Source organism: Somniosus microcephalus, unplaced genomic scaffold, assembly GCF_052327205.1.
Source record: "Somniosus microcephalus isolate GS21.2 unplaced genomic scaffold, FLI_Smic_1.0 unresolved_chr1, whole genome shotgun sequence".
Classification (NCBI taxonomy): Eukaryota; Metazoa; Chordata; class Chondrichthyes; order Squaliformes; family Somniosidae; genus Somniosus; species Somniosus microcephalus.
Genome location: NW_028225179.1, coordinates 169,957,276 through 169,971,798, shown reverse-complemented (window position 1 = coordinate 169,971,798; position 14,523 = coordinate 169,957,276). Strand labels below are relative to the sequence as shown.

Sequence of the window (14,523 nt, the reverse complement as noted above, 5' to 3'; positions counted from 1 at the left end):
GGGCATGCGCGGTTGTTGCCCTTGGTGACCGGGAGGGGTCGCTGTGCCGGACTCGGCCCAAACCGCCGTCCCGTGTGCGCATGCGCGGGCTCTCGGCTGTCCATCCACCAACCGCCAGAAGAGGTCGCTGGTGAGACCAGTGAAGGAAGAAAGACTTGCATTTATATAGCGCCTTTCACCACCACCGGACATCCCAAAGTACTTTACAGCCAATGAAGTACTTCTGCAGTGTAGTCACTGTTGTAATGTAGGAAATGCGGCAGTCAGTTAGTGCACAGCAAGCTCCCGCAAACAGCACTCCCTCAGCACTGCACTGGAGTGTCAGCCTGGATTTTTGTGCTCAAGTCTCTGGAGTGGGACTATGAACCCACAACTTTCTGACTCAGAGGCGCGAGTGCTACCCACTGAGCCACTGGCTGACACTAAAGAGCAAGCAGTTCTGACGAATGGTCATCGACCTGAAACGTCAACTCTGTTTCTCTCTCCACAGATGCTGCCTGACCTGCTGAGTATTTCCAGCATTTTCTGTTTTTATTAAAGAAACGAGGGAGTGATTGCTGACGGGAAGAATGTTGGGTCGTCCTGCGCATGCGCACCTCCCTGGCGGCTGAGGCGAAGCACCGACTCGCCCCACCTGAGCCGCGCACGCATACCAGATGTTGCGGCTCCGCATGCACGCCCGATGTTTCAACCGCGGGGTTTTGTGTGCTGAGCATGCGTGTTGCGGACCGATCGGGACGGGCGATTGTAGAGCAGGAGGGAGAGCGTGGGGGCCATGAGCACATGCGCGGGACTCAGAGTCAAAAGAGTGCTTTCTGGAGCGCGGGGGCTTGTGGGTATTACAGCCGCCATTACTGCTGATCCTTTCAACCAACCTGTGCAGCAGCTGGGGCCTGAAAATCAGCTTCACTGCCCCTAGGTTCGGAAAGGGGAAAATTAAACAACAGTTTGCCTCTGATCCTTTTCTGATCTCAATTTACAGGGTTATAGAAGTGGAGCAGTTACAGGCGGGAAGCTCATAACCAAACATCACGTCAAGATCTGACAGAGTCGCTGGATTCATCAGGACCTGAATATCATCGGCCTTTGCACATGGAAGGAGAGAGCAGGGATTGCAGCGATGAGAAACCGCACACGTGTTCAGTTTGTGGACTCTGATTCAGCCGATCGCCTGACCTGGTGAGACACGTGCACCATCACACCGGGGAGAAACCGGGTAAAGGTGGGGACGGGGGGAATGGATTCAGTTCCCCATCTGCATTGGAAGTTCAACGGCGCAGTCGCACCAGGGACAGTCTGTTCACCTGCTCCGTGTGTGGAAAGGGATTTGTTTGTTCATCCCACCTGCTGACACACCAGCGACTTCACACTGATCATCGAATCTAACAGCACAGAAGGAGGTGATTCGGCCCATCGTGTCTTTGAAAGAGCTGTCCAATTTAGTCCCACTCCCCAGCTTTATCCCCAGATCTCTGCAAACTAGTCCTCTTAAAGGACTCGTCCAATTACTGTTTGAAAGTTCCTGTGGAACCTGATTCCAGCATCCTTTCAGATGGTGCGTTCCAGATCTGAACAACCCTCTGTGTGAAAACAATTCTCCTCATTTCACCTATAGTTCTTTTAGTAACTATTTTAAATCTGTGACCTTTGGTTACCGACCCACTTGCCAGAGTGAACAGTTTCTCCCTACTTGCTCGATCAAATCCCCTCATCATTTTGAACATCTCTATTAGGTCTCCTCTTAACCTTCTCTGCTCTAAGGTGAACAATCCCAGCTTCTCCAGTCTCTCCACATAACTGAAGTCCCTCATCCCTGGTACCATCCTGGTCAACCTCCTCTGCACCCTCTCCAAGGCCTTGACATCCTTCCTAAAGTGTGGTGCCCAGAACTGTACACAAGACTCCAGCTGAGGCCAAAACCCTGCAGCTGTACAAAACCCTGGTTAGACCACACCTGGAGCACTGTGAGCAGTTCTGGGCACCACACCTTAGGAAGGATATATTGGCCTTGGAGGGAGTGCAGCGTAGGTTTACCAGAATGATACCTGGACTTCAAGGGTTAAGTTACGAGGAGGGATTACACAAATTAGGGTTGTATTCCCTGGAATTTAGAAAGTTAAGGGGTGATCTGATCGAAGTTTTCAGGATATTAAGGGGAACAGATAGGGTAGAGAGAGAGAAACTATTTCCGCTGGTTGGGGATTCTAGGACTGGGGGCATAGTCTAAAAATTAGAGCCAGACCTTTCAGGAGTGAAATTAGGAAACACTTCTACACACAAAGGGTGGTAGAAGTTTGGAACTCTCTTCCGCAAACAGCAATTGATGCTCGATCAATTGTTAATTTTAAATCTGAGATTGATAGGTTTTTGTTAACCAAAGGTATTAAGGGATATGGGCCAAAGGCGGGTGTGTGGGGTTAGGTCGCAGATCAGCCATGATCTCATTGAATGGCGGAACAGGCTCGAGGGGCTGAATGGCCTCCTCCTGTCCTATGTTCCTAACTAGTGATTTGTAAAGGTTTAGTGTAACTTCCTTGTTTTTGTATTCAATGGCCCTATTTACAAAGCCAAGTATCCCATACGCTTTCTGAACCGCCTCACCAACTTGCCGTGGCACTTTCAAAGACTTGTGAATATGGACCCCCAGATCCCTCTGCTCTTGCACCCCCTCAAACTAGTCCCATTTAGATTATACGGCCTCTCCCTGTTGTTTCTCCCAAAGTGCATCACTTCACACTTATCCTCATTTAATTTCATCTGCCTTGTGTCTGCTCATTTCACAGTCTGTCTCTGTCCTTCTGAAGTCTGCTACTGCTACACTCACAAAACTTGGCAACATAGTAAATAGTATCATCCGTAAACTTTGAAATTGTTTACCTATACCCAAGTCCAGGTCGGTTATATATAACAAGAAAAGCAATGGTCCTAATCCCGACCCCTGGGGGAGCCCACTGCATACTTCCCTCCAGTCAGAAAAACATCCCTCAGCACTGCTCACTGCCTCCTCTCCCTTAGCCAATTATATACCCAAATTACCATCAGCCCTTTAATTCCCTCTGCTTCTATTTTCAGAGTAAGTCTCTTATGTGGTACTTTATCAAATGCCTTTTGAAAGTCCATATATACAACATCTGCTGCACTACCTTCATCAACCCTCTGTCACTTCATCAGAGAACTCAATCAGGTTAATCAGACACAATTTACCTTTAACAAATCCATACAGGCTGCCCCTTATTAATCCATGCTTCTCCAAGTGAGAATTAACTTTGTCCTTGACAATGGTCTCTAGTCGTTCACCCACCACTGACATTAGACTGATTGGCCAGTCGTTACCAGGTTTATCCCTCTTCCCTTTTTTTAAATAGGGTGTAACATTTGCAATCCTCCATCCTCTGGCACCACTCCCATATATCTGAGGGAGATTGAAAGATTGTGGTCGGAGCTTCTGCTATCTCCACCCTAGCTTCCCTCTGCAATCTTGGATGCATCACATCTGGACCGGGTGACATGTTAACTTTGAGTGATGACAACCTATTTAGCACCTCCTTTCTATCCATTTTTATCCAATTTCTCTACTCCCCCCTCCTCTGCTGCGACATTAACTTCATCCTCTTCTTTTGTGAAGACAGATGCTAAGTACTCATTCAGTACATCAGCCATGCCCTCTGCCTCCGTATGATGAGCTCCTGTTTGGTCCCTAATCGGCCCCACCATTCCTTTAACTATCCTTTTACTTTTCATATGTTTATAGAAGATTTTTGGGTTCTCTTTTATGTTACCTGCTAATGTTTTCGCATATTGTCTCTTTGCCCTTCTTATATCCTGTTTCAATTTCCCCCGCACTCTCTGTATTCTCCTGGTTTTTGACTGTATTCTGTACCTGACATTTGTCGTAAACCTCCTTTTTCTGTTTTATTCTAACCTCAATGTCCTTTGTCATCAGGAGCTCTAGCTTTGGATGCCCCATCTTTCCTCCTTATGGGAATATGCTTGGTTTGTACCTGAACTATCTCAGCCTTGAAGACCTGCCATTGGTCATTCACTGTTTTCCTGGACAATCTTTGTTTCCAGTCCACCTGTGCTCAATCCCTTCTCAAATCACTGAAACTGGCTCTCTTCCAGCTGGGTATTTTCACCATTGATTTTTCTTTGTCCCTTTCCATAACTACTTTAAACCTAATGATATTGTGATCACTGTTAACCAGATCCCTCCTGTCCCAGAACCGATGAGAGACCCTTTAAATGTTCTGACTGTGCAAAGAGGTTTCAGAGTTCATCCAACCTGCTGAATCACCAGCGAATTCATACATAAGAAATAGGAGCAGGAGTCGGCCAATCGGCCCCTCGAGCCTGCTCCACCATTCAATAAGATCATGGCTGATCTGATCCTAACCTCAAATCTTCTATCACTCTCCATCCATCCAAACCCATGTGATCTCCCGGGAGAGGTGAAAAACCAGATAAAAGACCCAATGGCCAATTTGGGAGAAAAAAATCTGGGAAATTCCTCTCCGACCCATCTAGGCGATCGAAATTCTTCCAGGAGATCACTCTGTCCCTATATTTTCTACAGTACTTACCTTCTGTAAAGGCGATCTCCACCCCAGCCAGGAACAGGAATAAAACCATCTCCTGAAATCTAACACAGAATTAGAACACAGTAGGAGCAGAACCAGGCTACACGGCCCCTGGGCCCACTCCACTACCCACAGGGCCATGACCATTCCGAACCTAGACTCATGTCCAATTTCCTGCCCGCTCCCCGTAACCCTTAATTGCCTTTACTTCTAGGAAACTATCTATTTCTGTTTTAAATGTATTTAATGATGTAGCTTCCACAGCTTTCTGGGGCAGCAAATTCCACAAACCTACCACCCTCTGAGTGAAGAAGTTTCTCCTCATCTCAGTTTTGAATGAGCAGCCCCTTATTTTAAGATTATGCCCCCTAGTTCTAGTTTCACCCTTCATTGGGAACATCCTCACCGCATCCACCTGATCAAGCCCCTTCACAATCTTATATGTTTCAATAAGATCGCCTCTCATTCTTCTGAACTCCAATGAGTAGAGTCCCAATCTACTCAACCTCTCCTCATATGACCACCCCCTCATCCCCGGGATTAACCGAGTGAACCTTCTTTGTACTGACTCGAGAGCAAGTATGTCTTTTCTTAAGTATGGACACCAAAACTCTATGCAGTATTCCAGGTGCGGTCTCACCAATACCTTGTACAACTGCAGCAATACCTCCCTGTTTTTATATTCCATACCCCTAGCAATAAAAGCCAACATTCCATTGGCCTTCTTGATCACTTGCTGCACCTGCATACTAACTTTTTGAGTTTCGTGCACCAGGACCCCCAGATCCATTTGTACTTCAGTACTTTCCAGTTTCTTGCCATTAAGATAATAACTTGCTCTATGATTTTTCCTGCCAAAGTGCATAACCTCACACTTTCCAGTATTGTATTCCATCTGCCAAATCCCTGCCCACTTACTTAGCCTGTCCATGTCCCCTTGCAGGTTTTTTATGTCCTCCTCACTCACTACTTTCCGTCCCATCTTTGTATCATCTGCAAACTTTGATATGTTACACTCGGTCCCCTCCTCCAAATCGTTAATATAGATTGTAAAGAGTTGGGGACCCAGCACTGACCCCTGCGGAACACCACTAGTTACTGGTTGCCAATCTGAGAACGAACCATTTATCCCAACTTTCTGCTTTCTGTTAGAGAGCCAATCCTCTATCCACGCCAGAATATTACCCCCAATCTTGTGATTTTTTATCTTGAGCAATAATCTTTTGTGTGGCACCTTGTCAAATGCCTTTTGGAAGTCTAAATACACTACGTCCACTGGTTCCCCTTTATCCACCCTGTATGTTACTTCCTCAAAAAACTCAAGCAAATTTGTCAAACATGACTTCCCCTTCATGAAACCATGCTGAGTTTGTCCTATTAAATTATGTGTAACCCCTTCACGGTTCTTTAAATATATGTGAGATGTGGTCTCTGTTGTAGACAGTATTCTATAGTCCAGTAAGGAGATCACTACTACAATGGCTTAATTCTAATGATCCTACTTTATAGTTTTAACATCAGACCGTATAAAAAGATTACAGGTCAATGAACTAAATTAGATATTTGCAGACATTAGAATTGACTCTAGACATAATAAACATACATTCTCCATTTATATGGATTCAAAGGAGAATCTGTCCCTGTGTCCAAATTCGAGTGCACTCTTTCGTTGGCGCGCTTAAGTTGGAGCTCATGGTATGTATAATGTCTGCAAGACTTACGACTCCGAACCCCTTCGTTCTGGGGTTTCTGCCTGGAGACTGCGCAGCCTCACTTAACAATTCCTGTATGGTTCTTTAACTTCTGCTTTTCTTCAGTGCTTTCTCACACAGGAGAAATTGTACTTTGTAACTTCAGATATCAACGACTGCAGAACCACCCAGTAATTAAATCCATCAAACATCGGTTTAGTTATGTTTTCAAAACAGGTGGCAGGAAATTGCACTCCCCCGCACTGTAAGCCCAGGGTAAGGTGCGGTCCTCAGCCTCTACTGGAACTCCACGCCCTGCGGTCCCTGAGCAAACCTCGCACTCTAAAGGATGGAGCTTGTTGACAGTTGACCCGACTCCCGCTCCCGAGCTCGCCAACTGTCACTCCCAGTCGCCAACTGTCACCCCCAGTCTCCAACTGTCACTCCCCAACTGCCGTTCCTCAACCGCCTCAGCGCGCGGGTGAGGTCATAGCCATTGTCTGCTGCAGTCTCTACTTCATCTTCTGTGTTTAGATTCTGGCAAACAGCATGAATCCACCTGTCACACTGCCGGCATTGTGAGGTCGCGGTCAAACCAGGTGTTCCAGATTCCGCCGCCGTAACATTCCAGTGGGTATTACATATGTTTATCCAAATGTCCCGTTACTGTCTCCTTAATAATGGACTCTAACATTTTACCAACCACTGATGTTAGGCTAACAGGTCTATAGTTTCCAGCCTTCTGCCTACTACCCTTTTTAAATAAGGGCGTTACATTAGCAGTTTTCCAATCTGCCGGGACCTTTGCTGAGTCCAGTGAGTTTTGGAAAATTATTACCAATGCATCCACAATCCCTACCGCCACTTCCCTCAAGACCCTAGGATGCAAGCCATCAGGTCCAGGGGATTTATCCGCCTTGAGTCCCATTATTTTACCAAGTACCACTTCCTTAGTGATTTTAATCGTATTTAGTTCCTCCCCCCCTGGAGCCCCCTGTTTGTCCAGTGTTGGGATATTCTTAGTGTCCTCTACTGTAAAGACTGATACAAAATAATTGTTCAGTGTTTTTGCCATCTCCATGTTTCCCACCATTAATTTCCCGGTCTCATCCTCTAAGGGACCAACATTTACTTCAGCCACCTTTTTTCTTTTTATATAACAATAGAAACTTTTGCTGTCTGTTTATATTTTTTGCTCATTTACTTTCATAATCTTCCCTTTCTTAATCAATCTTTTAGTTATTTTTTGCTGTCTTTTAAAGACTTCCCAATATTCCATCCTCCCACTAGATTTGGCTACCTTATATGCCCTTGTTTTTAGTTGGATACTATCCTTAATTATTTTACTTAGCCACGGATGGCTATCTTTTCTTTTACACCCTTTTTTCCTCAGTGGAATATATTTTTTTTGGAAGTTGTAAAATAACTCCTTAAATGTACACCACTGATCATGTACCGTCTTACCCTTTAATCTATTTTCCCAGTCCACTCTAATCAATTCCGCTCTCATACCTTCATAGTCTCCTTTATTCAAGCTCAGCACGCTTGTTTGAGATCCAACCTTCTCACCCTCTAATTGAATATGGAATTCAACCATGTTATGGTCACTCATTCCAAGGGGATCCTTTACTAGGACATTTTTAATTAATCCTGTCTCATTACACAGGACCAAATCTAAGGTTGCTTGCCCCCTGGTCGGTTCAGTTACATACTGCTCAAGAAACCCATCCCCAATACACTCAATGAACTCATCCTCAAGGCTGCTCTGCCCAATTTGATTTGTCCAGTTAATATGATAATTAAAATCCCCCATAATTATAGCTGTCCCCTTATTACAAGCCTCAACTATTTCCTGATTAATACTCCGTCCAACAGTGTTGCAACTGTTCGGAGGCCTATAGACTACACCCAGTAGTGTTTTTTTCCCCTTATTATTCCTTATCTCCACCCAAACTGTTTCACTATCCTGCTCCTTTGACCCAATATCATTTCTCTGTATTATAGTGATTCCTTCCTTTATTAACATAGCCACCCCACCTCCTCTCCCTTCCTGCCTGTCCTTCCTGATTGTTAAATAACCTGGTATGTTTAATTCCCAGTCATGGTCACCCTGCAGCCATGTTGCTGTAATGGCCACAAGATCATACCCATATGTTGTTATTTGTGCTGTTAACTCATTCATTTTGTTACGAATGCTACGTGCATTCAGATAAAGAACTTTCAAATATGTTTTGTAACACTTAGTTCCTGTTTTTTCCCTTTTTAGTACTTTACTTTTTACTCCATACCTTCTGTCCCTTCCTGACACGTTCTGTTTTTTAATTCCCCCACTGCTACCTAAGTCTATGACCTTCTCTGTTGTCATTTCTATTATTTGCTCTCTATAAACCTCCCCCCCACTAATTAGTTTAAAGCCCTCTCTACAGCCCTAGTTATATGATTCGCCAGGACTAGTCCCAGCACAGATCCTCAAAGAAAGGAACATGTTTTAGAAAGGCTGGCGACACTAAAGATTCGTAGCCATCTCAGAGTAGTGTCCCTTTAATTACAATCTCGCAGAACAAGAAGAATTCACCAGACTGATACCTGGGATGGCAGGAATGACGTATGAGGAGAGATTGGGTTGACTGGGCTTATACTCGCTGGAGTTTAGAAGAATGAGAGGGGATCTCATTGAAACTTATAAAATTCTAACAGGACTGGACAGACTAGATGCAGGAAGGGTGTTCCCGATGGCTGGGGAGTCTAGAACCAGGGGTCACAATCTAAGGATAAGGGGTAAGCCATTTAGGACTGAGATGAGGAGGAATTTCTTCACACAGAGAGTGGTGAACCTGTGGAATTCTCTACCACAGAAGGCAGTTGAGGCCATTTGATTAAATATATTCAAGAAGGAGTTCGATATATTTATTCAGGCTAAAGGGATCAAGGGATATGGGGAGAAAGCAGGGACAGGGTACTGAGTTTGGATGATCAGCCATGATCTCATTGAATGGCGGAGCATGCTCAAGGGGCCGAATGGTCTACTCCTGCTCCTATCTTCTATGTTTCTATGTAATCACTGTCCCTTTAACTACCACAAATCCCTGTGTGGAGGAGAGGGGGAGATACAGTCTGTCCCAGTAACTGTCACAGAACAGAATTAGCAACCCTGTCCCATAAGGGCTTGACCCTCCCCCACTCCCTGCTTTTCCTCAAGTGTCTCATCCTTAAATTTCTCATCCTTGTTTTCAAATCCCTCCGTGGCCTCGCCCCCTCCCTATCTCTTGCAGCCTCTACAACCTCCAAAATATCTGCGCTCCTCTAATTCCGGCCTCTTGAGCATCCCCGATTTTAATCGCTCCACCATTGGTGGCCGTGCCTTCAGCTGCCTGGGCCCTGAGCTCTGGAATTCCGTCCCTAAACCTCTCCATCTCTCTACCTTTCTCTCCTTTAAGATGCTTCTTAAAACCTATTTCTTTGACCAAGCTTTTGGTCATCTGCCCGAATATCTCCTTATGTGGCTCGGTGTCAATTTTTGTTTTATAACGCTCCTGTGAAGAGCCTTGGGATGTTTTACTACATTAAAGGCGCTTTATAAATACAAATGGTTGTTGTTGTTTCCTGAAACTAATAACAAAGTCCCCAGAGGGAAAAAAACTTGTACTTTTACTCCCAAATATTAAAAAGTTTGTTCCACAGAAGCACGAGGTTTATCTGCTTTTATTGATGAATTTAAAAAGTCTCTATTAAAACCCGAGCCACTGTGTTAGACAAAGAGCCTTGTGTCCAATGCGGGGAATAAAGGCCCACAGCCTCCCCGGGCCCCGGGCCCTGAACAAGGGACTGGAGAAACTCGCTGCCCCGCGGATCAGACAATCAGCCAGCGCTAGTCCCGCCCCTCGGGCTCCCTGATTGGTTGGAGGACCCGCTGCCGGCTCGCTCCTCCAGTCCCGCCCACTGGGTGCCGCTAGTCCCGCCCCTCGGGCTCCCCGATTGGTTGGAGGACCCGCCGCCGGCTCGCTCCTCCAGCCCCGCCCACTGGGTGCTGCTAGTCCCGCCCCTCGGGCTCCCCGATTGGTTGGAGAACCCGCCGCCCGCTCTCTCCTCCAGCCCCGCCCACTGGGTGCCGCAAGCCCCGCCCCTCGGGCTCCCGGATTGGTTGGAGGACCCGCCGCCGGCTCGCTCCTCCAGTCCCGCCCCACTCGCTCCCTATTGGTTGGAAGCTCCCGTCAATCAGGCCGTGGGCCCAGGTCAAGTGTCCCTCAACGACTTTACAAAGAAAGCCTCGCGCGGTCGCCGGGCGGAGCTGCAGGTCGGCGGGAGCGGGGTCGGGAGATTAATAAAGTGCCGATAGGCCGCGCCGCAGGGTTTATAAAGTTGGAGAATGGCCTCAGGCCCGAATGAGACCTAGTGGCCCAGTCTGTGATCTGCCGGACGGCAGCGGTGAGGCTTTTTCTCGGTAACAGGCCCAGGTTAGGTGCCGCCATCTTCGTGGAGGAAAGACAGACTGGTTCCACCTGCAGCACGGCGCATGCGCGGCCATCTTGGTACAGGAACAGTGAGAGGGCGGGGCTTCAGGATCCCAGTGACCAGGAGAGACAATCATTGACTCATTGATTGTATTCTCACTCTGCACACAGCGGGTGTAGAACTGAACCCAACCAGAGTAGAGGGAGGTGGAAAACTAGGAGTGGAGGGAAGAAATGTTGGAGATGGTGCGATGGGTTTGGATTTCAGCACAGGGAGGAGGGAGAGTGTGTGGGACGGGGATTTACAGCTTTGGGGAAACGAGAGGAAAAAATGTTCCACAGAAACTGGCAGCACGGTGGCATAGTGGTTAGCACTGTTGCCTCACAGCACCAGAGACCCGGGTTCGAATCCGGCCTCGGGCGACTGTCTGTGTGGAGTTTGCACATTCTCCCCGTGTTTGCGTGGGTTTTCTCCGGGTGCTCCGGTTTCCTCCCACAGTCCAAAGATGTGTGGGTTAGGTTGATTGGCTATGATAAATTGACCCTTAGTGTTAGGGGGATTAAATACGTGGGGTTACGGGGATCGGGTGGGATATGTGTCAGTGCAGGCTCGATGGGCCGAAATGGCCTCTATCTGCACTGTGGGGTTTCTGTGATTTCTGTGAAACTAGAATTGTCTGTTCTGAATTTCTATCCTGTACTTACAGTGATGACTTTTGTAAACTCCTTTTACAGGCTGTTAGAAGGGGAGGATTTACAGATGGGAAATTCAAACCAAACATCACATCAAGATCTGACAGTCCCTCCATTCATCAGGACCTGACTATCATCAGCCTTTGAATGTGGAAGGAGGAATGTTTGTTTGTTCTCTCTGTGGGGAAAGATTTCAAACATCAGTGTGACTGGAAAAGCGCTTTAACCAGTTACACAGCCTGAAAAAACATCGCACCGTTCACAGTGGGGAGAGAGAAAGGGAGCGAGAGAGAAAGGGAGCGAGAGAGAGAAAGAGAGCGAGATAGAGAGAGAGAGAAAGGGAGCCAGAGAGAGAGAGAGAAAGTGTTCCGTGTGTGGACGAGGCTTCAACTGATCATCCAACCTGGAGAGACACAAGGACACACGCACCACAGAGAAACCCTGGAAATGTGGGGACTGTGGGGAGGGATTCAATTATCCATCCAAGCTGGAAACGCATCAGCGCACTCACACCGGTGGAGAGGCCGTTCACCTGCTCCATGTGTGGGAAGGGATTTGCAGAGTTACCCAAGCTCCAGATACACCAGCGAGTTCACACCTGGGAGGGTCGCTCACCTGCTCCGTGTGTGGGAAGGGATTTGCAGAGTTATCCAAGCTCCAGCTACACCAGCGAGTTCACACTGGGGAGGGTCACTCACCTGCTCCGTGTGTGGGAAGGGATTTGCAGAGTTATCCAAGCTCCAGATACACCAGCGAGTTCACACCGGGGAGGAACGCTCACCTGCTCCGTGTGTGGGAAGGGATTTGCAGAGTTACCCAAGCTCCAGCTACACCAGCGAGTTCACACTGGGGAGAGGCCAATATTTATCCCTCAACCAACATAACAAAAACAGATTACCTGGTTATTATTGTGGTAAACCACTAATCTGCCTGTACAGAACATGTCTGGGCATGCCTCAGCTGGCTCCGCCCCTGGCTCCACCCCTAAGCCCAGGTATAAAGGTGATTGACCTCCAGTCCCCCTGGCTTTAAGGATCGGTCTACCAGCAGAGGCATGCTCGTATTCTTTTGTTAATAAAAGCCTACTTGTTATAAGTTTAACTCTTAGACTTCTGGAGTTATTGATGGCGCATCAATTTTATTAACAAAAGGTTTTGAAATGGAGCAAATCCTGAAACCAGAACGCCTGGAACTGGACCCTCAAACGGCGGATGCATCAAATAACTTTGAGCACTGGCTGAGCTGCTTCGAAGCATTCCTGCAGGCCTCCAGCACTGCCGTCAGGACCGAAGCCGACAAACTGCTAGTACTGAACTCACGGGTGAGCTACCAAGTATATTCGATTATCTGAGACGCTGTATCCTACATGGCCGCTATCACGATACTAAAAGAACAATGTACTAAGCCAGTCAACGAGGTCTATGCTAGACACCTCCTGGCTACCCGCAAACAGCGACCCGGGGAATCGGGTGACGAATACCTACGGGCACTGAGAGTCCTCGGCCGGGACTGCAAGTGCAAATCGGTGACGGCCGCGGAAAATACTGATGACCTAATCAGAGACGCCTACGTCGCCGGCATCAGGTCCAGCTACACTCGACAGAGACTGCTAGAGCAAAGTGGGCTCAACCTGCAGAAGGCTGTGGCCCTTGCTAACTCGCTGGACGTGGCCCTCCGAAACATGGATGCCTACCCCCCCGACCATACGGCCCTCCCCGCCCCGTGGATGTCGCGGGGGCCGCCATCTTGGGACACGGTAAGGCCACAGGCCTGCGCCACGCCACCACCGCCACAGCCCACCTGCAGCCCAACTACAGCTGCAATGTCCAGAGGCTCAAAGTGCTATTTCTGTGGCCAGGCCAAGCACGCCAGACAACACTGCCCGGCGAAGGACGCGATCTGCTCCAAATGCGGAAAGAAGGGGCACTATGCCAAAGTGTGCAGGGCGAAACCGACCAACTCCAGCAGCGCCACGTGTGAGCCGTGCAGGTCGCCATCTTGGACACCACCAGCCGCGTGTGAGCCGTGCGGGCCGCCATCTTGGACGTCACTTTGGGACCAGGCCCCTGACTCCCCCACTGCCTCGCGCGAGTACAACAGCGACTCAACGATGGCCTCCATCATCCTGGACCAATCCAGGCCTCACCAACTGGCCAGGTCCATGATGGACATCAAGGTAAACGGTCACGCAACAAACTGCCTATTTGACTGCGGGAGCACGGAGAGCTTTATCCACCCCGACACGGTGTGACGCTACTCCCTATCAGTCATGCCCACGCGCCACCGGGTCTCTATGGCCTCCAAGTCCCATATGGCGGACGTCGGCGGCTACTGTGTAGCGACCCTGACAGTAATGGGCGCAGAGTACAAAGACTTTAAACTCCTTGTCTTGCCACAGCTCTGCGCTGCTGTGCTACTGGGACTGGATTTCCAGTGCCACCTAGAGAGTGTCACAATGGCGTACGGCGGGCCCCTGCCCCCACTTACAGTCTGCAGCCGGCAAAATTTAAAACAACCGCCGCGCACAATATGCAGCCTATCCACCCTGAAAGTCAGCCCCCCCCCCCGTTTGCTAATCTTGCCCACGACTGCAAGCCCATCGCAACAAAAAGCAGGCGGTACAGTGCCGAGGATAGAAGCTTCATTAAAATAGAAGTAGAGAGACTCCTGCGGGAGGGGATTATCGAGGGCAGCGCCAGCCCATGGCGAGCCCAAGTAGTGGTCGTGAAGACTGGCGAGAAACAGCGCCTGGTCATTGACTACAGTCAAACAATCAATAGGTATACCTAATTAGATGCATACCCCCTTCCCCGCATATCTGATATGGTCAATCAGATTGCACAGTACCGGGTATTCTCTACCATTGACCTGAAGTTGGCATACCACCAACTCCCTATCAGGCCTGAAGACCACCAGTATACTGCCTTCGAGGCAAACGGCCGCCTCTACCACTTCCTCAGAGTCCCCTTCGGCGTCACCAACGGGGTCTCAGTCTTCCAAAGGGAGATGAACCGGATGGTTGGCCAGAACGTGCTGCAGGCCACTTTTCCCTACCTGGACAATGTCACCATCTGCGGCCATGACCAGCAGGGCCATGACGCCAATCTAGAA

At 48.4% G+C, this 14,523-nt stretch overlaps 1 protein-coding gene across 1 annotated transcript; it reads left to right on the top strand.

Moving 5' to 3' along the window:
- Positions 1-962: 962 nt before the first annotated feature.
- On the top strand, positions 963-14,032 carry LOC147096550 (uncharacterized). Its single transcript, XM_085975355.1, has 2 exons — positions 963-1,179; positions 11,455-14,032. Exon 2 carries the CDS (start codon positions 12,779-12,781, stop codon positions 13,661-13,663), a length of 885 nt encoding a protein of 294 aa, XP_085831481.1. The 5' UTR covers positions 963-1,179; positions 11,455-12,778; the 3' UTR covers positions 13,664-14,032.
- The last annotated feature ends 491 nt before the right edge of the window (positions 14,033-14,523 follow it).